This window comes from Canis aureus, chromosome 12, assembly GCF_053574225.1.
Source record: "Canis aureus isolate CA01 chromosome 12, VMU_Caureus_v.1.0, whole genome shotgun sequence".
NCBI lineage: Eukaryota > Metazoa > Chordata > Mammalia > Carnivora > Canidae > Canis > Canis aureus.
This window is the reverse complement of record NC_135622.1, coordinates 11232347-11259283: the sequence shown is the minus strand read 5'-3', so window position 1 is coordinate 11259283 and position 26937 is coordinate 11232347. Positions and strand designations below refer to the sequence as shown.

General features: G+C 43.2%; 1 protein-coding gene and 1 long non-coding RNA gene across 7 annotated transcripts in view; one reads left to right on the top strand and one right to left on the bottom strand.

The window, feature by feature from the left end:
* Positions 1–240: 240 nt before the first annotated feature.
* On the bottom strand, positions 241–4094 carry LOC144280564 (uncharacterized). The gene is made up of 2 exons (XR_013348985.1): positions 3485–4094; positions 241–649 (listed from the first exon to the last, which is right to left on the bottom strand). It is a non-coding gene; the product is annotated as an uncharacterized LOC144280564 (long non-coding RNA).
* The window catches only part of SLC22A15 (solute carrier family 22 member 15), an 81731-nt gene continuing 57812 nt past the window's right edge, over positions 3019–26937 (top strand). For all 6 annotated transcript variants that reach the window (XR_013348984.1, XM_077842727.1, XM_077842725.1 and 3 more), the window contains exons 1-2: positions 3019–3164; positions 20639–20851. Coding sequence is in view for 5 of the 6 variants with exons in the window: in XM_077842727.1 (XP_077698853.1) it covers positions 3078–3164; positions 20639–20851 (300 nt within the window). In the remaining variant the exon portion in view is untranslated. The remainder of the gene's footprint in view (positions 3165–20638; positions 20852–26937) is intronic.

The following is a 26937-nucleotide window of genomic DNA, read 5'->3' as shown; positions in this document are numbered from 1 at the left end:
AGAATCCCGCCCTGGACCAAAGGTGGCGCCAAACCGCTGAGCCACCCGGGCTGCCCTCCACCAATGTTTTAGCACCACATCAGTAATTTCTGGAGTCACCTTATGAAATATTCTGGAATATAACATCTTTATGTCCTCCTGTGTTTTCTCAGATAAAGCATTCTTAGAATTGTTGGGGAGAAAACATTTTCCTCTTACCATTCGAGGTTCTTTGGCTCATTTAATAATAACAAAGCTAGATTAACAGGAGAAAAACATTTAATTTAATGCATACAGGGAATATGATATCCAAGGACAAGTGGGGCACTTGAGACCTATATGCTACCCTGAAATAAGGAATGGAAAAGGGGCTTGGAGTAAAAGGTAAAGGGTGATTCATTGGACAGTAAGAAGAGCAGATGGTTGGTAATTACGTTTGTCTTGCCATTCAGATAAGTCTTTCAGATAAAAAAAGTTATCTCTTAGTAATCATTCTTTTTCTGGGTTAGGCCTCCCATCTAAATTCTTTTAGGCAATTTAAGGAGAAAAAAATGTTTCTTGAGTCCGCTGTACCTCTATTGCCTTCTGCTAAAAATAGTCAACATGCTGAAGTGACACATTTCGGGGAGACTTGTTCTGTATACCTTCAGAATCTTGTGTAGGTAGGTTCCTATAAGTTTGAAAAGAGAATAGGTGTATTAAGTACCTATGAACATTAGAGAAGAGTGTGTAGTTATGTAGATGCTAATAATATAGGAGTAACTACCAAAATAATAATAATAATAATAAATAATAATAATAATGTAATCTGTAGGTCCCCAAAAGAGCAAAAAAGAGATGGGCAGGATAAAAATGGCTTTTGGAGCCCAACAGATGGCCAAAAAGGAAAAGAAGGAAAAAGATGGCAAACAGAAAACAAAATGAAATGGTAGAAATAATTCTAAATATATCACTCACAATAAATATAAGTGGATTTAATTCACATGTTAAAAGATAAAGACTATCAAATTGGATGGACAAAAAGATCCTCCTTCCATAAATATGCCTAGAACGTAATGAACACAAAAGTATGAAAATAAAGATTACAAGGAAAATAATACCAAAAGAATCTCTGATGCAGCAATATTAACATTAGACAAAATAAAAATCAAGACAAAAAGCATTAAAAGGGAAAAGAAGTATTTTATCATGATAAAAGAAATGATTCAATTGGTAATTTTACAAACCTACAAAAATAAAAAGAACGTGATAAAAACTGCATAATGATAAACATTTTGGAAGATTCTGACAGTTATTAAAAACTGATATATCCAGTGGAAACATTACTTGAGTACAATTAACAAGCTTGATCTAATATATAGAGAACCTTACACCCAAACAAATGGAGAATATTTGCTATACATTCAGTCCATTTTTCTAAAATGACCGCATACTTGGTCCCAAGAAACCTCAAACAATATCCAAGATTTAATATCATCTCTGTTCGCAAAGCATTTAAATATTTAAAGTACCATTCAACAATAAAAGGATGGTTAAAAACAGCAATAACATTTAACTTGGAAAAAGAAAGAAAGAAAAAAAAAGAAAGAAAGAAAGAAAGAAAGAAAGAAAGAAAGAAAGAAAGAAAAGAAAGAAAGAAAGAAAGAAAGAAAGAGAAAGAAGGAAAAGAGAGAAGGAAAGCAAGCAAGCAAGCAAGCCTTAACAAACAGTTCATTGGTTTAAAGAGGACATTATGTCATGGAATATTTCAAACTAAAGGCAACAAAAGCCACATGACAAAAGTTGTAGGACAGAGCAAGGAGAAATGCATAGCCTGAAATGTAATTATTCTTTAAAAAGTAAAATGAAAAGCAATTAAGCTAAACTTTCAAGTCATGTACCTAATAAAACAATCACACAGGAATAAAAGTAAGGAGGAATCCACATAATCCATAAAATAGAAAGCAAAGGAACACAGGAGAAAAACCACAAAATAAAAATGGGTCTTTAAAAAAAAAAGAGAGAAACCTCTAGCACGACTGGTACGAGTGAAGAATAAACAATATTAACAATGAAAAATATGGCATAGACAGAGAGAGAGAGCATGATTTTATAAACCCTAAGAGAACAAGATGAACAAGTTTATTACAAACCAAAAAAAGTAATTTAAGAACGGAAAGTCATAACCATGTGCGCAATCTATCTCCGTAAGGAAGGGGACCACCCTGCACAGCAAGCCAGTCCAGATGGTTTCAAGGAGGGTTTTACCAGACACTTCCAACCCCGCTACGAAGCCGCCGTGAGCTCACGGCCAAACGCAGACGGGGGCAGGAAGGGAGGAAGAGAAGAAACCGTAGGCCTGTCTCACTGTCCTAGATGTGCAGCCTCAGTAAAACATGCGGGGTCCCGGCGTCAGGGCCTGGCCCAGGGAAGGCCGGCAGCTCAGGCGGTGCGGGAACGAGGGGACCGGCTCCCGGGCCCGGCCCCCCTTCCTCCACCCGGCCCGCCCCGCGGATGCCGCCGGCCCTTCCCACCGCGGGGCGCCCTCCCCTCCCGCCCTCCGCCCCCCGCGCTCTCCGCAGGCCCTTGGCCCCCGGGCAGATTGCGGCTCGCAAATGAATCTCGCGGCTTTGCGAGGATTTGCGGCCCCGCGATCCCCACCGAGCTAGCACCGTGAGGGCGCGCTCTCCTCCCGAGGCTCCCGCACGGCCCCCGACTAGTACGAACGGGCACCCGCGCCAGCCGCCGCCAGGCCGCCCCGCCTCCGCGCGCCCGCCCAGGCAGGGCCCGGGTCTCCATCCGCGGGGATGCCGCAGCCCGAGCGCACGCCCGCTTCCCTCGCCCCGCGAGGCCGCGCACCCCGGCCTCGCCCGCACCCACCGCCCCGCCGGGAAGCCCCGCGGTCCGGGCGGCGGCCGCAGAGCAGCGCCCCGCCCCCGCCCCCGCCCCGCCCCGCCCCCGCCGCTTCCCGCGCTCGCCCCTCCCCGCCCCTCCCCGCCCCGGCCCCCGCCCCCGCCCCCGCCGCCGCGCCCGCGCCCGCGCCCGCGCCCGCTCCGCGCCGCCGGGGCCGAGCCGGGGCCGAGCCGGGGCCGAGCCGGGGCCGCCGGGCCGGGCCAGCCATGGAGGTGGAGGAGGCGTTCCAGGCGGTGGGGGAGATGGGCATCTACCAGATGTACTTGTGCTTCCTGCTGGCGGTGCTGCTGCAGGTGAGTGCCCCGCCCCCGCCGACCCCCGCCCCCGCCGCAGGCGCGCCAACCCCGGGGGCCCCAGCCCCCCGCCCCCCGCCCCCCGCCCCCCGCGCGAGCCGAGGTCGCCGAGGTCGCCGAGGTCGCCGAGGTCGCCGCCGGGCCTGGCCTGCGAGCCTCCCCCTAGGGCGGTGCCCCCCCGCCACCCCGCCACCCCGCGTGGGGGAAGGAGCGCGGGAGCTGTGCTTCAGCCTTTGAGCCGGAGGATAAACGGTGCCCATTTCCCCGGTTACCTGCGAGACGCGGGGAATGCGCCAGGGGATGGAGGGGATTGTCCTCACCTGTGGCTCCGGTCACCTTGGAATCCGGGGCCCTGGGAGAGCCCGGCCCCATCCCGAGCGGCCTCCCTCACGTCTGGGTCTCCGCTCACCGTCTTTCCCTGGGTTCCAGGGGGCCTCCTGTGCCAGATGCTTTCCGTGAAGAGGCTTTATTTCACTCGGGTGCAAGTTCTGCTGGGTCATTCTGCCCAGAGGCCAGCCTCGGGCTGAGACTTTTACAAGCTGAATAAGGCCGTCTACGACGTGTGCTTATAAAATAGAATCGTTTCTTGGTTGCACAGAACTCTCAGACTGCTTGCCCACCCCAGCTTAGAAATGTAGGTTTTGGAATGCTCAAGGTCACTATAGATAGACTCTGCCAGGCAGGAGTTACTCCTCCTTTGCCAGCCTGACTGGGCCACTGAGCATCAGTTACTTCTCCCGATATTCTAAAGGCGCTTCATTCACACATTCTTTACTGGTATCTACTGTGAGTGAGTCCTTGTACCACCCCTTCATTCAACACCTGTTTAGTGAGTGCCTACTATGTGCTTAGCAGGGGCCACAGTGGTGGACAAAGCAAAGCCCCTTTCCCTTGAAGCTTATCTTCTGGGGGGTTGGGGGGAGAGGCAGGCAGACAGTTAAACGAGTACAATGAACCTGCAATGATAATTATCCTGGGGAAAGTATAGGGAAGTCATGAGTCTAACCGCCACTCCAACCAGTTGCTTAAATCCCACATAAGGCAACTGCTCAACAGGAAGATGGGGGTGGGGAAGGGTACAGGCTGTCTTACTGATTACTTTTTCCACTAAAATATTTGCAAGTTCAGCCGATTTTATCACCAGCCAGAAAACCTATTCGAATGATGGACTGATAGAGGTTGTCAGTCCTTTTTCTAGCAAAGCCAGTTGTTAGTTCACAAATCTGCAGTATTCTGAAGTTCCTTTATGTTCGTTGTTTCAGCTTTAAATGTAATTTTCATGTGGGGAAAAAGTATTTCCTAAACCACAAAAGAGTGAACAGAATTGTATCCGTGATGCCTGATGTTCATTTATGATACGTTTTCTTTGGGAAAATTCTTTTTCTTTCCTCTTCTAACCAAGCATCCCAGAAATATGACTCCTTTTCTGAACAGTGCCACCTCCCATCCCTGTACTCCACCTGCTGTCATTATCTTCTTACAGGCCTAGACAGGTATCCACGCACAGAGAAGAAGTTTATCTTGAGGGAGTGCCGCCTTGGAATAGCCACTGATCTGAGTTCAGGACCTGTTGTTTCCGTTGCTTACTCTTCTTTATGATTGACCCAGTTGGTTAGTGTTTATTTTATTAATTTTTTAATCTTTTTTTTTTAAGATTTTTATTTATCTATTCATGAGAGACAGAGAGAGAGAGAGGCAGAGACACAGGCAGAGGGAGAAGCAGGCTCCATGCTGGGAGCCCAACGCGGGACTTGACCCCCGTCCTCCAGGATCACACCCTCGGCTAATGGCAGGTGCTAAACCGCTGAGCCACCCCGGCTGCCCTGGTTAGTGTTTAGTAGCAAAGAGCTCTAAGCCTGTGACTGACTGTCCACTGATGCCTGCCTGACATGTGGTCAGTGTTTGCCATCAAAGAACTAGATCTTTTTTTAAATTTTAAATTATTTTTTTTATTGGAGTTCAATTTGCCAACATATAGCACATCACCCAGTGCTCATCCCATCAAGTGCCCCCCTCAGTGCCCATCACCCAGTCACCCCAGCCCCCCGCCCACCTCCCCTTCCACTACCCCTGTTTGTTTCCCAGAGTTAGGAGTCAAAGAATCAGATCTTAAGAGTGTTGGGGGGCACCTGGGTGGCTCAGTGGTTGAGCTTCTGCCTTTGGCTCAGGGCATGATCCCGGGGTCCTGGAATCGAGTCTTGCATCGGGCTCCCCGCAGGAAGCCTGCTTCTCCCTCTGCCAGTGTCTCTGCCTGTCTCTCTCTCTGTGTCTCTCATGAATAAATGGATAAAATCTTAAAAAAAAAAAAAAAACATTGGGAATAAGTGATGTTTATTTTGTAGGTGTGGGCTGGGAGGCACCCTGTAGCTGTATCTATCCCAACAGGGTAGATGGGTCCATCCAGACAGAAGTGAATCCTTCATAGTGGTACCTGTTTATGAGGACTTAACCACCCCATTGAGATACATGATTCAGGTGGTCCTGAGGTCACCCATAGCTATCCTGGATATGACAGTGACATCACCAAAGATCTCTCTACCAAGTCTGTTGTTGGAGATGGTTTCAGCTAGGCTCGGCCTGTGAGTGGGAGTCCTGGGAGCCTTATTACACAGTTGTAAAATGATGCTTTCATTATCTTGTGGAGGTTGCTTCTTCCAACAGAGGAAAAAGTAAGAAGTCCTATTCAGGGTAGGCTCAGGTGGGAAGTTGATGTTTGCTTTAAAACCCAAAGCCCCGGAGTGCCTGCTGGCTCAGTTGGTGGAACCTTGATCTTGGTGTTGTGAGTTTGAGCCCCATATTGGGTATAGAGGTGACTTAAAAAAATTCGAGATAAAACCCAAAGCCCTGGTGTACCGTTGCCCAAGGAACGAACAGACCACCTGCGCAGCAGCAGTGCCAGGGAGAGGGAGCCCTGCCAGGGAGCCCTGCACGTTGTAGATGGGATTGCCAGAGAGAGGGTCAGCCAGACAGGGAGCCTCTGCTACAGCAGGAGCCTTTTCTGCATCTGTGGTTTGGTAATGACCATCCCCAGCTGAGAAACACAAAACTAGAGAGACAGAGATAGCAGGTTTTATATCCTTTCCTTTATTTCCTTCTGGGGCCATTATTATTATTTTTAATTAAAGGTTTTTAACTGCCTTTACTTCAGACATATCCCAAGTTCAAACTAAAAGAACAAAACCTGAGGACACCTGAGTGGCTCAGTGGTTGTGTACTTGCCTTGGGCTCAGGGCGTGATCTCAGGGTCTAGGATCGAGTCCCGCATTGCTATCCCCTTGAGGAGCCTGCTTCTCCCTCTGCCTGTGTCTCTGCCTTTCTCTGTGTCTCTCATGAACAAATAAAATCTTCAAAAAATCAAAAATCAAAAGCACAAAGCCACATTACAAAGCCAATTCTCAGGGTCTTTAGGTTAACTGTTTTCACGGATTATTGATACCATCTTGGAGCTCATCAAAAGTTACCTCAATATCCAGTTTCCTTCAGCTAGGAGACTTAACATTCACACTCTTTGTAAACACAATCTTTGAAATCTCTATAGTGGTCAGCTTTCAGATACATGAGGAACAGATATAGATTTTGTAGAGTTCTCTTTATATGATGCAGATGCCCCTGATAATAGTGATAATGTGGTTTGAAAGTACATAAGCAAAAATCCAAAGGAAAAAATAAGTGCCTTATGTAAAAATAGTCTTATGAACAAGCGGTAGTGTTTACAGTTTTGCAGTTAGTGAAATTCTCACTCTCCAGAAATGTGTGCCTTCCCTTGGGTAAGAGCTATTTGTGGTATTTAAATATGAATTATTCTGTGTACTTTGTTTCTATTTCCTGACAGTGATTCAGGGTTGACACCATCATCATTATTTGGTGTTTGTGTATGTGTGTGTTTATTTGCCAGGCTGTCTGGAGGAGGAGTGTTGGAATACAATTCTTTGTTTTTGGATCCCTTTAGACACAGAGTGAAAATGGATCCTACTTCTTTGTTCTAAGCTATAGACTCCAGCTCCTTCATTTTCCTAGGGATCACGAATCACAGATTGTAGTATAATTTGCACAGGGCCTAAAACATCCATTAGCAAGCAAGAACCTGTAACCCGTAACAAGCATTAGTTTCACCAGCAAAATCGTGATGTCACTGTGAACCAGAGCTTGAGGTATGTATGGTCCTCAATGATGTGCATTATTTTAATAGAAACTCTTAATAGCCCCAACCTTATTTATCAGATCCAGTACATTCGAGTCATTTACGCAATAAATACCTTCTTTAGGAGGTCGAATGATTGACCAGGTAGTGTGCAGAAGAGAAGAGTGCATTAGTCAACATGTGAAAAGATGTTTACCTTCGGTAGTCATCTGGGACAGATGTATTAAAGGACTATGAAATATCATTTCACACTTATTAGATTAGCAAACATTAAATAGTCTAACAGTACAGGTGTGATGAAGATGAGGAGAAGCGGGGACTAGCAGTTTAGAGAACAATTTGGCACTAACACAATTAAAACCCAGCATTGGACTCCTAGTGTACATCATCCCGCTGTCTCTTGAACATGTGCATAAGGATGTCATGCATATCCAGGATGTTTATTGCAGCACCATTTGTAATAACAAAAGTTAGTGGCCACCTGAATGACTCTCAAAAAGGGACCAGATAATTAAAATGTGGTAGAAATTTGATAGAATATAACAGTTGAAGTAAATGAAGCAGATCTATAAATAGCCACAGGAATGAATTTTTAAAACACGATGTTAAATGAAGAAAAAAAAAAAAAACAGCCAGCGTGATGTGTACAATGTGATACTTAGCTCTTCATAAAAATTTGTACAAACATAGGAAACAATCCCACATTTGGTTTATGAATGTAAATGGACAATGTAGAAGTATAAACACATGGAGTGGAAGGCTCCACGCTCAATTCAAAGGTTGGTTACCTCCAGGGGATGAAGGGACAGGTTGGGACTAGAAAGGCTATCAACGAGATTTGCTCTGTATTCGTAATACTGTATTTTAAAAATCGGAAGCAAATATAATAAAAGAAACCAGTTAATTGTATGGGTGGGTTGATGAATTTTATTTTGTTTTGCTTCTCTGTTAAGTTTTGAAAAACAAAAATGTTTAGAAAAGATGTCCAGGGATCCCTGGGTGGCGCAGGGGTTTGGAGCCTGCCTTTGGCCCAGGGCGCGATCCTGGAGACCCGGGATCGAATCCCACGTCGGGCTCCCGGTGCATGGAGCCTGCTTCTCCCTCTGCCTGTGTCTCTGCCTCATTCTCTCTCTCTCTCTGTGACTATCATAAATAAATAAAAATTAAAAAAAAAAAAAAGAAAAGATGTCCATACTTAGAAGAAAATTCACCATATGGGAATACCCGTCCACTCTCCCATTGCTGTTCCTTTAACCAGTTAGCCTTGGAAATTGCGGTCAGTGAATTTCACAGTTAGGAGCTTGGGGTCGAGGGAGTTTTGTTCAGGGAGCTTTACTAAACTCTGTATAGAGCACTGTCACAACGAATGTCTCCTGCCGGCTTGCATCTGCCTCCGTGTCTTAATCTCCCCAGGAGATGCATGGAAAGACTTCCTTTGGTGAGATAGCTCTAAGGTGGTCCCAACCCCTCCACCCTAAGCAAGTTCCTACAGGAAACATCAGTGAAGACCTCTCCGTGTTAGTCATTAGGACCAGTCCTTGTGCCTCAAGGGATTCTCTCTCAGCACCACCAGGCGTTCAGCCGGGATGAGAACTTGTGGCATCAGTTAGAGCTGCTCTATCCTGACTCCAAGAACATCGAGCATCCACCATGGTTTGCAGCTAGTTTGAGCAAGTTTTATGCTGCCCTACCCTCAGATGTAGTACTCTCTGCCCTCAGACTGTGGCCGTGAGTTGGGGTGATAAACCGGGGACCCTTTTCTCGTGTTCTTCCATCACTTTAGGTGAATGGGGCACCATAGTTCAGAGAGACCAGAGCTACACTTGGCCCCAGTCTGTCCTCAGGAAAGCTGTTGTCTATAGACAGACACTGCCCCCTGGTGTAAAGCAGATGAAGTTGCAGACCAGATTTCCATCTAGGGCGGTTATGGAGATAAATGGAGCCTCCAGGAGCTTTAAGGAAGCTCCTCTGAGCCTCGAGCCTCCGGCATCTCAAGAATTGGAATATGCCTTGGAAAGCAAAGCTCAACACCTCTGCAGCGCCCACATCCCAGCAGCATGCCTGCCAAGGCCACCCACAGCACAGCTGCTTAACATGTGCCCTGACACAGAAGGTATTACCTTAATAAGACAGTACACACACACACACACACACACACACACACACACACGTCATTAAAATTGTGAAGACAGTAAGACCACCAGACTGGAATGCTGTGACCCTCTGCTGTGAGATGGCTGAGGGCGTCTCTGTAGGTAGGTCTCAGTCATTACTGTGCTCTGGGAAATGGCTGGACCATGAATGTCTAATTAATTTGTTTTGCAAGTTCAGAATTTCTTAAAGTTGCCCAATGCCCGGCAGTTGGTTGGCATTGTGTCAGTGTCACCTTGAGGTCTGCAGAATATGAGCTTGATTCATCCACACAGTCAGAGGCTGCCTTAGGAGGGAGAGCCAGCAAATCCCAAGACACACACAGGAATCTCGTCTCTGGTTTCCTTAACCAAATATTCAGGCAGAAACAGTCGTCTGCACTTATGGGAATCATGTGATGCTCATCAAGTCATATACAGTGATTGTACAGAAAAGGGAAAATATAGAAAAAAAGGAAAAAAAAAAAACCACCAGAACTTCGACCACCCAGACATGAAACATGCTCCCATTTCAGTGGCTTGCCTTCCAGACTTTTTATTATACGAATGTGTACATTTGTCGTTTTGTGTGTGTAAATTTGTATCCTAATCTGATTTTTGTCTCTCAGTGGTATTGTGAATGCCTTACTGTGCTCATAAATGAACAACCACATATTTTCTAATGGCTGTAGTGTGGTGTTCCAACGTATGGCTGTACTATAATTTGCTTATTCCGTTCTCTCTTGTTGCAAATGTAGGCTTGTTGGTTCCTCTTTTTCACAGCTCTGAAACCCATGCACTTGGGCGGTAGTCTTCTCCTACTTGGGTGTTGACTACACTTCCTAAGCTCAGATTTCTCTTGACTCCATTGCTCCCTTTCACCCCAGATGTTCTTTCTTTCAACTTTATGGGTGGTATAGAAATGTCAACTTCCTAAATACCCCTTCCTTTTACTTCAGAATTTTTATTCTGAAATTTTTGTTCTGAATGCTCACCTAGCATTATAGTTTTCCAAACGTCCAAGAAGAAGACATCTCTACCCTCCTTCCAGGGATATCCTCTGACCTTTGTTCTTGATTCTGTATTACTCCATTTCATTAGTCATTTCTAATCTAATCTTTTTGTTTTAAAGATTTTATTTATTTATTCATGAGAGACACACACAGAGTGAGGCAGAGACTCAGGCAGAGGGAGAAGCAGGCTCCATGCAGGGAGCCCGATGTGGGACTCAATCCCAGGACTCCAGGATCATGCTCTGGGCCAAAGGCAGGCGTTAAACTGCTGAGCCACCCAGGGATCCCGGTTTGTTTTTTGTTTTTTTTTTTAATTTTGTTAGTTAACCTACAGGGCAGCATTGGTTTCTGGAGTAGGATTCTGGGATTCATCACTTACACACAACACCCGGTGCTCATCACAAGTGCCTCTCCTCATTTCTAATCTTTTATCTTTCTACATGACATGATGTCCCAAAGAATGGCTTGCGTGGTAGGTTTAGGGGTATATGGAAATAGTATTAAATTGCATCAGCTAATAAAGTGACAGGGTGATTCCCTCTTTAGTTCTTCCTTAATCTGTCTTTTATCTAAGAGGAAAGTCTCCTTTGGTGCTAGCACTTCTCAATACATTTGCAAATATTTCTGTCTGAGCAAAGGGAATGGATTAGAAGTAAGGCTTAAAGAAAGCTCAGACCTTTCTGAGCAGAAAACATTACCCTGTTGGAATTTAATAACTTTATTCTGGTTTTAATTTATTTACTATACCTTTTCATTTAAAACTTCTTTTTTAAGTTCTGAAACATTTCAAACAAAATACAGGAAATAATGTCATAAACATACGTATATCTACTTCCAGATTTGTTAAGTGCTAATGTATCATGTTTGTTCAAGGTGGTGTCAGTCACAGTTCAGCCAGAGAGGCAGGAAGCAGAACTCCTGGGATGGGGACACATGTGGGTATATATAAATGTGTGTGTTTATCATATATATTTGTATATATTATTATGCATGTAGTCAATGAATTATTACAGAAATTTGACCATATGCAATTGGGGGAGCTGGCTAAACAGTCCCTGTGAAGTTGCTGTCTTTGTGTCTGATGTTAGAGCTTGAGTCTGCAGGGAAGGCAGTCTGGAAGGGAAACTGACCTGGAAGCCATCAGAATTGACTGGAAACTGTGTCATTCTCACTGCCTTCAGCCTTGATGAAGCACCTGCCTTTCATTGTGGAACTCAATGCACACCTAGCCCAGGAGTCAGAGATGCTGAGGGAGGGTCCAGGGGATTGTGGCTCAACTGCAGGCTCAGCTGCCCTGTTCCACCAACAAAGTGAACCAACAAAGAACTGGCAATGTATGGGAGGCACAGAAACACGTGCCCCAACCTTCTGAGCATAAAAAGCAAGAATGGCTGCTCCTTTGCTTTCACTCCTCTCCCCAGATCTTGCTTGAAAATATCTCTTGTGGCTCACCTTTTTTTTTTAAAGATTATTTATTTGTGTGTGAGAGAGAGAGCAAGCGAGAGAGAGAGCAAGAGAGCCAGAGAACACAAGTTGGGGGGAATGGCAGAGGGAGAAGGAGAAACAGGCTCCCTGCTGAGCAGGGAGGCCCATGGGGGGCTCAATCCCAGGACCCTGAAATGACCCGAGCCAAAGGCAGATACTTAACTGACTGAGCCACCCAGGTGACCCTCTTGTGTCCTACCTTACATAAAAACATACTAGGCAACACTTGGGATTATGACATGGTGTTTATTTTTGTAGTTCTATTTGACTGGTCATATCTCTATTGGTATAAAATTGTATTTCTCTGCAAATTTGCTTAAGTTAAAAAATTTTAATTGAATTTATAAATGACATATCTGCTAAAGGCTTAGTATCCAAAATATATTAAAAACTTCTAAAACTCAACACCCCGAAAATGAATAATCCAATTTAAAAATGGGCAAAATTGCAGCCTGTGTGGCTCAGCAGTTTAGCGCCTACCTTTGGCCCAGGCGTGATCCTGGAGACCCAGGATCGAGTCCCACGTCGGGCTCCCTGCATGGGGCTGGCTTCTCCCTCTGCCTGTGTCTTTGCCTCTTTCTCTCTGTGTATCTCTCATGAATAAATAAATAAAATCATTTTTAAAAAATGGGCAGAAGACATGAATAGACATTTTTCCAAAGAAAACTTACAGATGGCCAACAGACACATGAAAAGATGTTCAATATCACTGCTCATCAGGGAAATGCAAATCAAAACCACAATGAGATAGTACCTCACAACTGTCAGAATAGCTAAAATCAACAACACAAGTAATAACAGGTGTTGGCAGGGATATGGAGAAAGGGGAACCCTCTTGCACTGTTGGTGGGAACGCTACTGGTGTAGCCATTCTGGAGAACAGTATGGAGTTTCCTCAAAAATTTGAAATTGGAACTACCCTACAATCCAGCAATCGCACTACCAGGTATTTTCCTGAAGGATACAAACATGCTAATTCAAAAGGACACAGCCCCCCAATGTTTATAGCAGCATTATCTACATTAGCCAAATCATAGAAACAACCAGGTGTCCATCAATTGATGACTGTATAAAGAAGATGTGGTGTGTGTGTGTGTGTGTGTGTATACACACAATGGAATATTACCCATAAAAATGAAATCTAATAATTTGCAATGACATGAATGGAGCTGGAGAGTATTATGTTAAGCAAAATAAATCAGTAAGAGAAAGACAAATACCATATAATTTCACTCGTGAAATTTAAGAAACAAAACAAATGAGCAAAGGGAAAAAAAGAGAGGCAAACCAAGAAAGAGACACTAAACTCTAAAGAACACATTGATGGTTACCAGAGGGGAGAGGATGGGGGGTGGGTGAAATAGGTGATGGGGATTAAGGAGTGCACTTGTCAGGGTAAGTACTGAGTAATGTATGGAAATGTAGAATCCCTATATTATACACCTGAAACTAATATTACACTGTATGTTAACTGACTGGAATTTATTTTTTTTAAGATTTTATTTATTTATTTGAGAGAGAAGAACACAAATGGGGGAGAGGGAAAAGCAGATTTCCCGCTGAGCAGGGAGCCCAATGTGGGACTCTATCCCAGGACCCTGGGATCATGCCCTGAGCCAAAGACAGCTACCAACTGAGCTACCCAGGTGCCCCAACTAACTGGAATTTAAATAAAATTAAAAGACTGTTAAGTAAATAATAGAAAAGAGAAAATGGGTACATAAAACCAGATAACCAGATAACCAGATGACTGAAATTTGGGAAAAACTGAGTGAACCCTGTAATACTTCAGAGAACACTAAAAATACATTCTTTGCTTTCCTGACTCCGATTGTCTTTTTTGTTTTTTGGGGGTTTTTTGGCCTAATAACCCCTTACAAGTCTTTTACTTCCTAGCTCGGGTGTCAAGCAAGCTTTTCTTTATTCTCCCAGTTGGAATTCCCTTTCACTTTCTTTGTGTTCTCATTAACCTCATTTCTACCATGGCTAATACCGCGTTTGTCAAAATCGGCCTTGTGTTTGCGGCTTTGTGCATATTTGTTGTCCTCAGTTGAATGTATTTGCCTAGAAGGAAGTAATTGTTTCCTAGCCATCCTTGTTATCACCTGAGGCTCATAATATAATGTGTTGTAAAGTGTTGGTACTCACTACAATTTTTTAAGAATGAAGCAGGGATCCCTGGGTGGCGCAGCGGTTTGGCGCCTGCCTTTGGCCCAGGGCGCGATCCTGGAGACCCGGGGTCGAGTCCCACGTCGGGCTCCTGGTGCATGGAGCCTGCTTCTCCCTCTGCCTGTGTCTCTGCCTCTCTCTCTCTCTCTCTCTCTCTCTGTGTGACTATCATAAATAAAAAATTTAAAAAAAAAAAAAAATGAAGCAGAAGTAACAGAAGGAAGATGGTCAGGTGATGGTATTCCCATTTTATTTGAGAGAAAAGATTGAGAGGGAGGGAAAAACAGATGCAGATTAAATCACTGTTTACCCAAATGCTTAATTTGTCCAAAGTCTTAATTAGTGGTTGGAACCAGGATTAGGTCCTGGAATTACTAGATTGTCATCCATCATCATCTATTTTTCCCCCTACACCATTCTGTAAGGAAGTAGTTAACAAAATGTATCCTAGGCTCTTATGTATACAGTGGGTTAACTTGGAAGGATAGAGAAATGTAAGTTAGGGTTTCTTTCCTTTAAGATATGAGAAATCATTAACAAATTAGAATTTCACTATATCTACAATGTGCAGAATAATATTTCCCCCCGTAAATAGTGCAGCCACCCAATGGATGCTTTGGAAATTAAGAAGGGAGCCATTGGTGTCGTCAGGAGTGGCTTGTTGAAGACTTCAGAGGGACTGAGCTTAAGCTGAACTTTGGAGCTTGGGTTTAAAGAGAAATGGGAAGGTCATTTCAGATGGAAAACCATAAAATTGGAAAAAAACATGGAGAAGAGAGAGTGGCCTGTACCCTTGCCCACACAAAGTGTGGTCCAGACCAGCAGCCTTGCACTCATGAGAACTTGCTAGAGATGTGGCACTGGGTCTCCCCCAGGCTGTGGGATCAGAAAAGTTTGGGAAGTGCTGATAGATACCACTTGTAAGGGGCTGTACAGTTTATGGTTGGGTGAAGAAACATCCCATTTGACACTCTGAATAGGTTAATTAGATCCCAATGAATTAGATCAAGAGGTGGACTACTAGCATTCAATCTCACTGAAAGAAAACATGAAGTTTGGAGAGGTTTTGATTTGGTGTAAGTTTACTAGAGCTGAGGTTCTGAGGAATAGAGATTCCACGTGCTTTTTATACCACGTGATGAAAAGTCACATTTGGGGATTTAAGTAGGCTAGGACAGAAAGCTTGAATGCAGATTGGGTGGCAGTTGGATCATACAGTGGAGATCCGGAATGTTAGGGCATTTGTCACTTACCCATTAATAGGTTTTGGCCAGAAGAGCTTCATGAGGAGCATCTCAGGGAGACCAATCTGATGGCATTACGTGGATGAATTAGAGTCAGGAAGAAGCAGGACTTGAGACATCACTAATTCAGAGGCAATAACTGAATATATTTTTTAAAGATTTTATTTATTTGACAGAGCACATGTGTATGTGAGCGCTAGCTGGGGGAGCAGCAGGCTCTCCCATGAGCAGGGAGCCCAACTCAGGGCTTGATCCCAGGACCCCAGGATCATGGCCTGAGCCAAAGGCAGACTCTTAGCCCACTGAGCCACTCAGGTGCCCCAATAATTAAATATTTTAAATTTAAAAAACAGTGGTATTGGTAAGTCACCCAACAAATATTTATTGAATACCCAATTTGTGCTGGGCCCTGGGCGCTTGGTCCTGTAGTTCCTGTTGTGCTCATGTAATGCTACTGGTTGAGTCAATTACATAACTGAGTCGGAAGTGGTGCAGAAAAGACCCAACAGTAATGACAATAAAGTCATCTTTGTTTTTTCCCGTTTTTTTTTTTTTTTCCCTTTCTCTGAGGGAATCTCTGGCCTTGAAGTCTGGTGACTCCCATTCTCATCCTGGTTTTGCTATTATTCTACATGACCTTGGATGATTCACCTAATTGTTCTGTTGCCCATTTTTCCTACTGAAAACATCAGCGTCATACTTACCATGACTTCACAGCACAAGGTATTGTGATGAGATAATTTATGGGGGGCATTTTTGGTTTCCGGAGCATTACATTATAATGCCATTGACATAAAATCATTTTTGAAACCTTCACTTTCTGCAACTTCAAAAATTTCAGTTCCCTAGTGCATTTTTGTCACTTTTCTTATTATAATGATATTGAGAGGGGGGAAAAATGTAGCCATCTGTGGCACTTGTTCTTTCCTGGAGGTAGTGTTGAAGAAGATAATGGTCTCTTTGCGATGTTGTTGGCCTCACTCCGAAGGAGCGCGGGTGGTGGTTTCTGATTGTGGCTTTAAGGCCTATCTGCTGATGGATGTGGTCATTAGACAAGAATATGTGGGTGAGGGTGTGCGTGGTAACTGGTAATAGCAGAGACATGATGGAGAGAGTATTTGGACTCTGGGGAGAAAAGTGTGTGTGTGTGTGTGTGTGTGTGTGGGTGTGTGTGTGTGGGTGGGGGTGTGGGTGTGTGTGGGGGTGTGCATGAGGGTGGGGTGGGCCCTGGGAACATTGTGAGGGGTGGAAGGAGGGCAGAGAAGATGAGAAGGTCGAAGTGCTCACTGAGGCTACAGGTTGCTATGAATAATACTGATTAGGTTTCATTGCTCCCTTCTGTGAATTCGAGTATGGATCAGCACCACCTCTTTGTTTCTGAACTGCTTTCTTTTTTTTAATTTTTAAATTTAAAATTGTAATTCCACCAGAGTTAACATACAGTGTTATATCAGTTTCAGGTGTACAATACAGCGATTCAACACTTTTTTTTTTTACATCTCCCAGTGCTCGTCACAGCAGGTTCCCTTGGAAATCCCCATCATCTGTTTCACCCCGCCCTTCCCTCTGTTAATATTTTTTTTTTAAGATTTTATTTATTTATTCATGATAGTTACACAGAGAGAGACAGAGAGGCAGAGACACAGGTAGAGGGAGAAGCAGGCTCCATGCAGGGAGCCCGACGTGGGATTCGATCCTGGGTCTCCAGGATCGTGCCCCGGGCCAAAGGCAGGCGCCAAACCGCTGCGCCACCCAGGGATCCCCCCCTCTGTTGACTGTCCTTGTGTTCTCTGCAGTTGAGTCTGTTTCTTGTTTGTCTCCCTCTTTTTTTTTCTTTGCTCATTTGTTTTCTTTCTTAAATTCCACATAGGAGGGGATCCCTGGGTGGCACAGCGGTTTAACACCTGCCTTTGGCCCAGGGCGTGATCCTGGAGACCCGGGATCGAATCCCACGTCGGGCTCCCGGTGCATGGAGCCTGCTTCTCCCTCTGCCTATGTCTCTGCCTCTCGCTCTCTCTCACTGTGTGCCTATCATTAAAACAAAACAAAACAAAAATTCCACATAGGAAATAACGTCGTATGGTATTTCTCTTTCTTTCTCTGACTTATTTTGCTTAGCATGTGCTTTCTGGCTCTGTCCATGTCCATCCTATTTTATGGCTAAGTAATACTCCATTGTGTGCCTGTGTGTGTATGTATCTCACATCTTTATCCATTCGTCAGTCAGTGGATACCTGCCTGCTTCCATAGTTTGGCTAATGTAGATAGTGCTGCTATAAACATTGGGATGCATGTATTTTCAGACCTACTTTCTTTCTTTCTTTCTTTCTTTTTTTTTTTTTTTTTAAGATTTTATTTATTTATTCATGGGAGACACAAGAGAAAGGCAGAGACACAGGCAGAGGGAGAAGCAGGTTCCACGCGGGGAGGCTGATGTGGAACTTGATCCCAGGACCCTGGGATCATGCCATGAGCCAAAGGCAGACGCCCAACCACTGAACCACCCAGATGTCCCTCAGACCTACTTTCTACACATTGTAGCTATTGTTGAGAATGGTATTTTCCATGAAGAAACACACCTCAGATTAGAGGACCCTTTGAGCATTTCTTCTCTTCCCTAGACTATTGCTTATCTTAGAACAATCCAGATAAAAATATGATGTGTTAACATATTTCCAGCAAGTACTTTGAACAATGCCTAGCACATAACTAGCATTAAAGAAATGTTTGCTTTTGTTATTAGCATTACATCCTGGTCATTTATTCATTCATTCACTTGTTTAGTGTGTGCTATCATGTATCTAGAAGGTGAAGTGTTTGCTTTGGAAGCCCAGGGCTGGATCATACAAAGATCCTGTCCTCAGGGACAGAATGTTCCAGTAGGAAAAAATAAGATGAGCAAACACATAAATATAATGGAGTAAAGGAAAGGATATGTCTCTAAGAAAGGTCTAGGATGGTGCTTTTGAGGGGTGAGCAGAAGCAGGAGAGGGCTTCTGGAGGGTCGGAGAGAAGGGTGGGTGAGAGGAAGTGCTGCTGAGTCGCATCTGGGAGGAAGGGAAAGGTTCAGAGACTCTGCTGGACCCTGCAAAGTACTTTCCAGGTGAAGTGAATGGTAGGAACAAAAGCAGAAAACAGCATATTTAGAGAGAAAATAGAGCTAGTTTGTTTTGCCTGATTGAAGGCTGTGTTTTGAGCATGTGTTTTGCCTCATCTCCAGCATTCCCTTGCCCCATAATTTTTCACTTCTTTACCCATCAGTTAAGTTCAGCAGATTGTAAGAAGGAGGGGAAGTTACTAAAACCATGCAAACGGCTTTGCAATTCTAGTGGCTGCTAAGTGTGCTATCTGTGCTTGTAATTATTAAGGTTTTTATTTTTATAAACTGCCTCCTGTTCTAAAACTTCCTTGATAGTATGCAAATGGAGGCCAGGAAGCAATATAAATCCAGAAACGCGATTTCCTTTGTATTCTACAATAAATCACCCACGCAGACTGACCCTCGAGAGGCCCACCATCATTCTCCTCAAAATAGACAGGGGGCTGCCTTACATCCTCGCAGCCTTTCCCTGAATGCAAGAATCACACACCTTGGGTTTTACATTAGCTTTCTGCTCTGACACATACAATGTCACGACTTCTTTTCTCTTTCTTTGACAGTAATTCTGTCATCTGCCTGTGATAAATCATTTTGCCTTTGGTGTTTTAGCTTATCCACCCAACAACTGAGTATGCCCCTATGGAGTGTGGTGGAAGAGGCTCTAGGTTCACTGATAGTGGGGGGTGGGGGGGACTGTTGAAGCTGTTGGCAAGTCGCCAACTCTTTGTTCCTCAGTCAGTGCATCCATCCAGTGGGGCTGTTACTGTATGCTGTGGAGAAATCACAGCTTTGTATTTTGGAAACACTTATCTGCTTAAAGGTATTTTAAGATACCAGGTTTGTGGTTAATAGGGATAATTTCTAAAAATAAGATTATATCATTTAGTGAAATAATTTGCACTGGAACAGACAAATTCTGTGTTATCCTAATTCATCTGCAGCTTGAAATCATCATCCAACAATGAGAGCTAATATAAATGGAAATTCCTGGCATAAAAAGGCTGCAGAGGGCTCAACAGCTTATAAACCCAATTGTGAATCACTATCAGGCCCAGAACAATCAGAAGCAAGTGGCATATGTGCTTAATAAAATTTTGTGAATGATTTTTTTTTTTTTTTTTTTGCTGTGGGAGTGCAACAATGTTTAGATTGAACAATGATTAAGTAGAGCTAAGGGTTATAAAGTGAGTATCCATTACTGGGATTTTGAATTTCTTTACATTTTGTAAGTTGTATACTGTTTTTAAAATAGTACCTAATCAGGACGCCTGGATGGCTCAGTGGTTGAGCGTCTGCCTTTGTCGCAGGGAGGGATCCTAGGGTCTAGGATCGAGTCCCACATCGGGCTCCCTGCATGGAGCCTGCTTCTCCCCCGGCCTGTGTCTCTGCCTCTTTCTGTGTGTCTCTTATAAATAAATAAAATCTTTAAAAATAAAATAAAATAGTACCTACTCAAGTACATATTATGATTATCTGCTTTAATAAAGTATTTTCGTTGGTGCTCACTCTCCTTATATATATAATCTATCTGTGTATATGCTGTCTCTATGTGTTTTTTTTCTATTTATACTCTGTATACTCTTATGTTCTCTATATATACATTGTATATACTCTCTTCCCTATATGCATATACTCTATATATTCCTTTGCTATGTATATATATGTGTGTGTATATATATGTGTGTATGTATATATATATATTTTTTTTCTCTACGTATATGCTGTTTTCTAAGACATTTATGTCACAGTTGGTTTTGTTTAGATTGTGAAGTCAAAGCCAAGATACTCTTGGGCTCTTGTGCCTGCTTACCTGAAAGGAGGGTATAGCGTTGAGGGGAAATAGCTGGAATGTCAGTCTTGCAAACCAGAGCCAGTAGTATCCCCCCACACACACCTTCTCCAGGGTTGAACCAGCTGTGTGCTGTTTCCTGAGCATCAGAGGTATCTCGAATGTAGAAGAAAATTCCCCCCGCCGCCCCGAAAAAGCCTAGGGTGCTTTACAAGTAAGATCACTGATGACTCTGTCGGTGGTAGATTGGGAAGCTTCCTTTTCATGTTTCTCTCCTTCGCTTCTGACCCGTCTCATTTCTGTAGCTCCTAGAAACACAAAAGGCGGGAGGCTGGCCTCGTGAGGCCCGCAAGCCTGCTGATTGTGATTCCAGTGGCGATGGCTCTGTGTGTTTGCTCCTTCAGCTCTATGTGGCCACGGAGGCCATCCTGATCGCGCTGGTGGGGGCCACGCCGTCGTACCGCTGGGACCTGGCCGAGCTCCTGCCCAACCAGAGCCACAGCAACCTGTCGGCAGGTGACGACCGCGCCCTGGGGCACTGGCTGCTGACGGCCAACGGCAGCGAGGTCCGCAAGCACGTGCACTTCAGCAGCAGCTTCACGTCCATTGCCTCCGAGGTAACAGCAGAGGGGGTCCTTGGGGGGGAGGGCAAAACAAAGGCAGGCCCTTCTGACGGCCAGAGGAGTGCTTCTCCCCGTCCACACGGAACTGTTTCCTGTGCTGGTGCTTCATTTTTTTTTTAAATTTTTTATTTATTATTTATGATAGTTACAGAGAGAGAGAGAGGCAGAGACATAGGCAGAGGGAGAAGCAGGCTCCATGCACTGGGAGCCCGACGCGGGATTCGATCCCTGGTCTCCAGGATCGCGCCCTGGGCCAAAGGCAGGCGCCAAACCACTGCGCCACCCAGGGATCCCCTGTGCTGGTGCTTCAGATGTCAGCCACATCTTCAGATGCTGTCTAGTGACTTTGAGAGTTCAAGGAGGATGTCCTGTGAGAACACATCCTCTTTCCTTCGGGCCTTACCAAACTGGTGAGATGAAGACGCCAACTCCAGCCGAGCCGCATGCCCCTTATAGTTCCCTTGAAAAAGTGAATGCAAACTTGCATATTTTTTTCCCTTACCTACCCCCAAGTTAACAAGAGGGAGATGCTATGGCCATGTACAACACTTGCAGCCCCGTGTGTTGGGCCAGTCCCGTGTGGAGGCCACGTGGGGCCCGGGGATGGTACAGCACAGGATGCACATGGCATGGCCTCGTGGGGGCAGGAGGCTTTATGTTCAGGGGAGGCTTTGTGGTCGAGATGGTTCTGCTGAGGAAGTGCCTGCTGAGGCAGCCTGAGGTAAAAGGTAAGGACGGTGCATGCTGAGGCAGCCTGAGGTAAAACAAGCTGAAGATAGATCATCTGGTAAAGAAAAACCTTGGGCTAAGAGGGTCAGGGCTCTTGCTCAGGTGGCAAGCATGTGTATTGGTTGTTAAAAAGTTGGAAATACCCAGTTCTTTGCATGCTTCCAACAAGCTGCCCGTTTGCCTGCTGCCACCAGGGCCCAGGCCTTGGAATCAGGGAGCCAGTAACTATGAGATTGATGCCTGGTGTGCAGGGGGCCTCCACAACCCTCTCCAGCAGTTAGTGTGGACTGCCATGCTAGTTAGCTCCCCCCATATCCATTTGGCTGCTCCCCTGAGGGCTACCAGAGGGCTTGCCAGATGTCCACCCTCTTCTCTGTGTGCATGTGCGTCTTGTGTGTGTGTGCCTGCACCATGGCATCAGCTGTCTTACCTATTGTTGATTATTTTCATTATCACCGTTTGAGTGGGACGTGCTGCAAACAAGAGACATGAAGGCAGTTTTTGCCTGGCTTTCTTAAGAGTTTCCATTCGAAGGAATAATTACTGGATTGATTTTTCGAGCGACTGCCCAGGTGGTATATTTCTATTTGACAACAGTCCAGTCATGTCGCCCCACACTCAAGACCTCCAGTGATTCTCCCACTGGACACAGGAAGCTGTGAAACCCATTCCGTACCAGGTGGCGCATTCAAGACCCTTTACCCTCCACAGCTTGGTCCAGCCCTATCTGTACTTCCCTCTGCTACCTCTGTCCCACACAGGCCCTGAGCACTTGGCCCACCGGTCATCTTGGTAGGTGACTAACCTTGGCATGCCCTCACCTCACCCTTGTGTCCACCTGGTGAAACACTAACCTACCTTCTATGGCTCACCTTGACTGTCTTCTTCCCTGGAAAGTCCTTCCCAACCTACTCCCCTGAAGAAGTAAATATGCTTGTTTCCACCCCACTAATGTCTTATTTGCACTCATGTTACATACTTTAGTTTGTGGTTCAACTCTATTTTTTAAGTCCTTTGAGGTCAGAAACCGTGATTTGGTTATCTTTTTATCTCTGGGCCTATTGGAACAACTACCAACATCACAAGTACTAACCAAGTACCACCACCGATAATCTATTGAAATAGCAAGTGACATTGTGGAATGGTGACTCCATGCCAGGCATTGTGATAGTTTATAGTACTGAACTCATTTGTTTTGTATTATTTATTTATTTTATTTATTTTTTATTCATTTTTTTTTGTATATCTTTTTATTGGAGCTCAGTTTGCCAACATATAGCATAGTACCTAGTTAACTTTCAAAATGATTTTATGAGATAACATTATTTTCCCCATTTTACAGCTGAAGAAATGGAGACTTCTTGAGGTCAGGTCAGCTTATAGGGGCAAAGTTAGATTTGAACCCAGATATGTCTTAACTCAGGGGCCTGTGCTCTTAATTATTGTACGTTTTGGGAACCTATCCAATCCAAGTTGGTATGCACATTTCCTAGTTCCTTTTGATAGGTAATAGTAGCCAAAGAACTTAATTTTTTTTTAATTTGAAGTAATTTCAAAGTAATGGAATTTTTAAGACTCATACAGAGAATACCCTTATATCCTATAATTTCATTTATCATTACCATCTCAATTTTTAAAAAAGATTTTTTTTATTTATTCCTGAGAGATGCACAGAGAGAGGCAGAGACACAGGGAGAGGAGAAGCAGGCTCCCTGCGGGGAGCCCTATGCAGGATTCGATCCCGGGATGCGGAACTCGATCCCAGAATCCTGGGATCACGGCCTGAGCCAAAGGCAGATGCTCAACCACTGAGCCACCCAGGTGCCCCACCATCTCAATTTTTTAAAGCCTTTTGAAAGTTCCATATACAGTACTGTTGTTCTTTTATGCCCAAATACTTCAGCATGTATTTCCTGAAAATAAGGGCATTTTCTTATATAACCATAGTAATCAACTTGAAGATATTTAGCATTGATTCTATAGTTAAATAGGGGCAACCCGAGTGACTCGGTGGTTTAGCGCTGCCTTCAGCCCAGGGTGTGTGATCCTGGAGACCCAGGATTGAGTCACACGCCAGGCTCTCTCAACAGGTATAGACCACCTGTACCCAGTTTTGTCACTTGACCCAATACAATCTTCAATAGCATTGATTCCCCATCCTGTACTCAATTCCATTTTAGGGTCACATGTTACTTTTAATTGTCATGACTCCTTGGGTCTTCTTACCTTCAGCTTTTTCCCTTTTATGACACTAATACCTTTGAAGAGTACATAACCCCTCTCTTTTTAAAAACAAGAATGTTCTTCATTTTGGGTCTGATAATTTCTCATTAAGGTTGTGTATCTGAAGTCAGAATAGTAATAAGTAACGTTGTGTCCTTCTGGATCACATCTGGGCATACACTATCCCATCTGCCCCTTTTCGGTGATAATTTTGATCATCCACTCCAGGAATTGCTTGATTTCTCTCTTGTACAGTTAATATCCTTTTCATTTAAGGAATAAGTAATCTACGGAGAATCACTTTAAGATTATGCAAAGTTTTTATTCCTTATCAGAATCTCCCTGCTCCAAATTTAGCATCTTTGGATGATTCTTTTGTAAGCCAAACTAGATTATGATGGTTGCAAAATGATTTCTTTACTCTAGCACTTCTCCGTATTTACCAATTGGCATTCTGCCTTTTTTTTTTTTTTTTTTTTTTTTTGAGGTGTAATTGACCTATAACATTGTATCACTTTCAGGTATACAATATGTTTCATGTTTGAATGCACTGCAGGAAATGATCACTGTAGGTCTAGTTAACATTCACCACCATATATAGTTACATTTTTTTTTCTTGTGATGAGAGCTTTTAAGATGTACTCTCTTAGCATTTTAGCATATTTTGAATATGCAATTACAATATTATTAACTATACTCACTATGCTGCACATTACATTCCCAGGATTTATTTTTTTATAACTGGAAATTTGTGTCCTTTGAACTCCCTTACCCATTTTACTGGCTCCCAGCCCCTGCCTCAGCCACCACCAGTCTGTTCTCTGTATCTATAAGCTTGGTTGTTTTGTTCTGTTTTGTTTTTAAGATTTCCATGGCATTCTGCTTTCAGCTGTAAGCAAAAGCCCATTTTTCTCCCTCATCTGTTTGTATACCTGCCTATCTATATCTATCTACCTACCTACCTACCTACTTACCTACCTATATATCTATCACTAGTATGTACTTAGAGATTTCTGGTCTTTTCAATTACTTATAATTTCTTACATTTATTATTTTGGTGCCCAAATTACCCCAGGTTATCATTAGGAACTTCTTCAAGCTGACTTTTGTGTCCTTTTTTCAAAACAAAAGTTTTTGAGATGATTGTAGATTTACATGCAGTTGCAGGAAATAATACAGAAAAATTTTGTGAACCTCTATGCAGTTTCTCTCAATGGTATCTTGCAAAATCATAGGATAATATCACAGCTAGAATAATGACATTGATATGGCTAAGACGCAGAACATTTCCATCACCACAAGGGTCCCTCATGGGGGTATGTGTGAGTGTTTGCATGCGTTTAGCCACAACCACTTCCCTTCCCTACTCATTCCACATCCCTGGTAACCACTAACCTGTTCTCCTGTACTTTAACTGTGTCATTTCAGAATGTTATAATAATGGAATCATGTTGTGTGTAGTCTTTGGGGATTGGATTTTCTTATTCAGCATGATTCTCTACAGATTCATCTCAGTTTAATTGTATTACTTTACTTACATAGTAAGTTCTGGAATCGAGTAGATTTATTCCCTTTTATTCTTTCAAAATTGTTTTAGCAATTATAGTTCTTTGGGCATTCCATATGAATTTTAGAATAATTTTTTCTATATCTTCAAAAAAATCTTTTTGGGATTTTGATATGAGTTGCATTAAAACTATACATCAATTAGAGGAGAACTGGCATCTTTGCTATGCTGTGAGCACTGTATGTGTTAATGATAATAATGATTAGAGATTCTTTGATTTCAGTGTTTTTAGTCTTTAGCATCTAAGTCCTGTACATACATGTTTTGTTAGATTTACACCTAAACATTTTCTTTTTTGGAGTCTTGGTAAATGGTATTGTGTTTTAAATTTTGATGTGCACATGTTCATTGCTAATATATAGACATATTGATTTTTACATGTCAATCTTATAGCTGAACTCACTAGATTTTCTAGATAATCACGTCAAAAATCTCCCTTTCCAATCTGTATGCCTTTAATTTCGTTATTTGCCATATTGCTCCAGCTAGAACCTCCAACACTGTGTTGAATGTGAGAACTGACATTCCATGTGTGTTTCCAGCCAGAGGGAAGCTTCATTCAGTCTTTCACTGTTAAGTACAGTGTTGCCTGTAGGTTTTGTAAAAGTTCTTTATTCAGTTGAGAAAATCCTCAATTCCAAATTTTTTTAATTTTAAATAGGAACTGAATTTTGTCAAATAAATCAACTTGCAATTTTCTACATCAATTGCAATGATCATGTGATTTTTTTTTTTTTTTCCTTTCTGCTACGGTGGATTGTCTGGATTGACTTTGAATATTGAACCAGCTTTGCCTCTCTGGATGGTATAACCTCTTTATATATGGCTGAATTCTGTTTTCTGTTAAGAATTTTGTTAAGAATTTTTGCTTCTGTATACACGCAGGATATTGATCTCTTATTTTCTTTATTTTTTTGAACATTTGTGTGGTTTTGGTATCGGATACTAGCGTCATAAAATGAATTGAAAAGTATTCCATCCTTTTCTGTTTTCTGGAAGTGATTGGGTAGAACTGGTGTTAGTTCTTCAAATATTTGGTGGAAATCTCCAGTAAAGTCATCTGGGCTTTTTTTTTTTTTTTAAAGATTTCTTTTTTGGGAGTTTTAAAATTATGAATGCAATTTTCTTAAAGGTTATAGGGATATTGGAGTGATTTGTTTTGAATTGTGAGTGGTGACAGTTTGTGCTTCTCAAGGAATTAGTCCATTTCTTCTAAGTGGTCAGATTTATGTATAGAGTCCTTCAGTGTATCACTTTATTATCCTTTTGATGTCTGCAGAGTCTGAAACGAAATCTCCCCTTTTATGACCTGATATTGGTAATTTGCGTCTTCTCTCTGATTTAATTATTTGTCTGTCATACAGATTTGTCAACTTTACTGATCTTTTTAAAGAACCAGGATTCATTGGTTTTTTTCCCTATTATTTTTCTATTTTTAACTGTATTGATTTTTGCTCTTACCTTTATTATTTCCTTTCTTCTGCTTGCTTGGGTTTCTTTCTTTTCTTTTTCTTTTTTCTTTTTTAGGCTATAGACTTGGTAGCCTAGATTTTTAATGAGT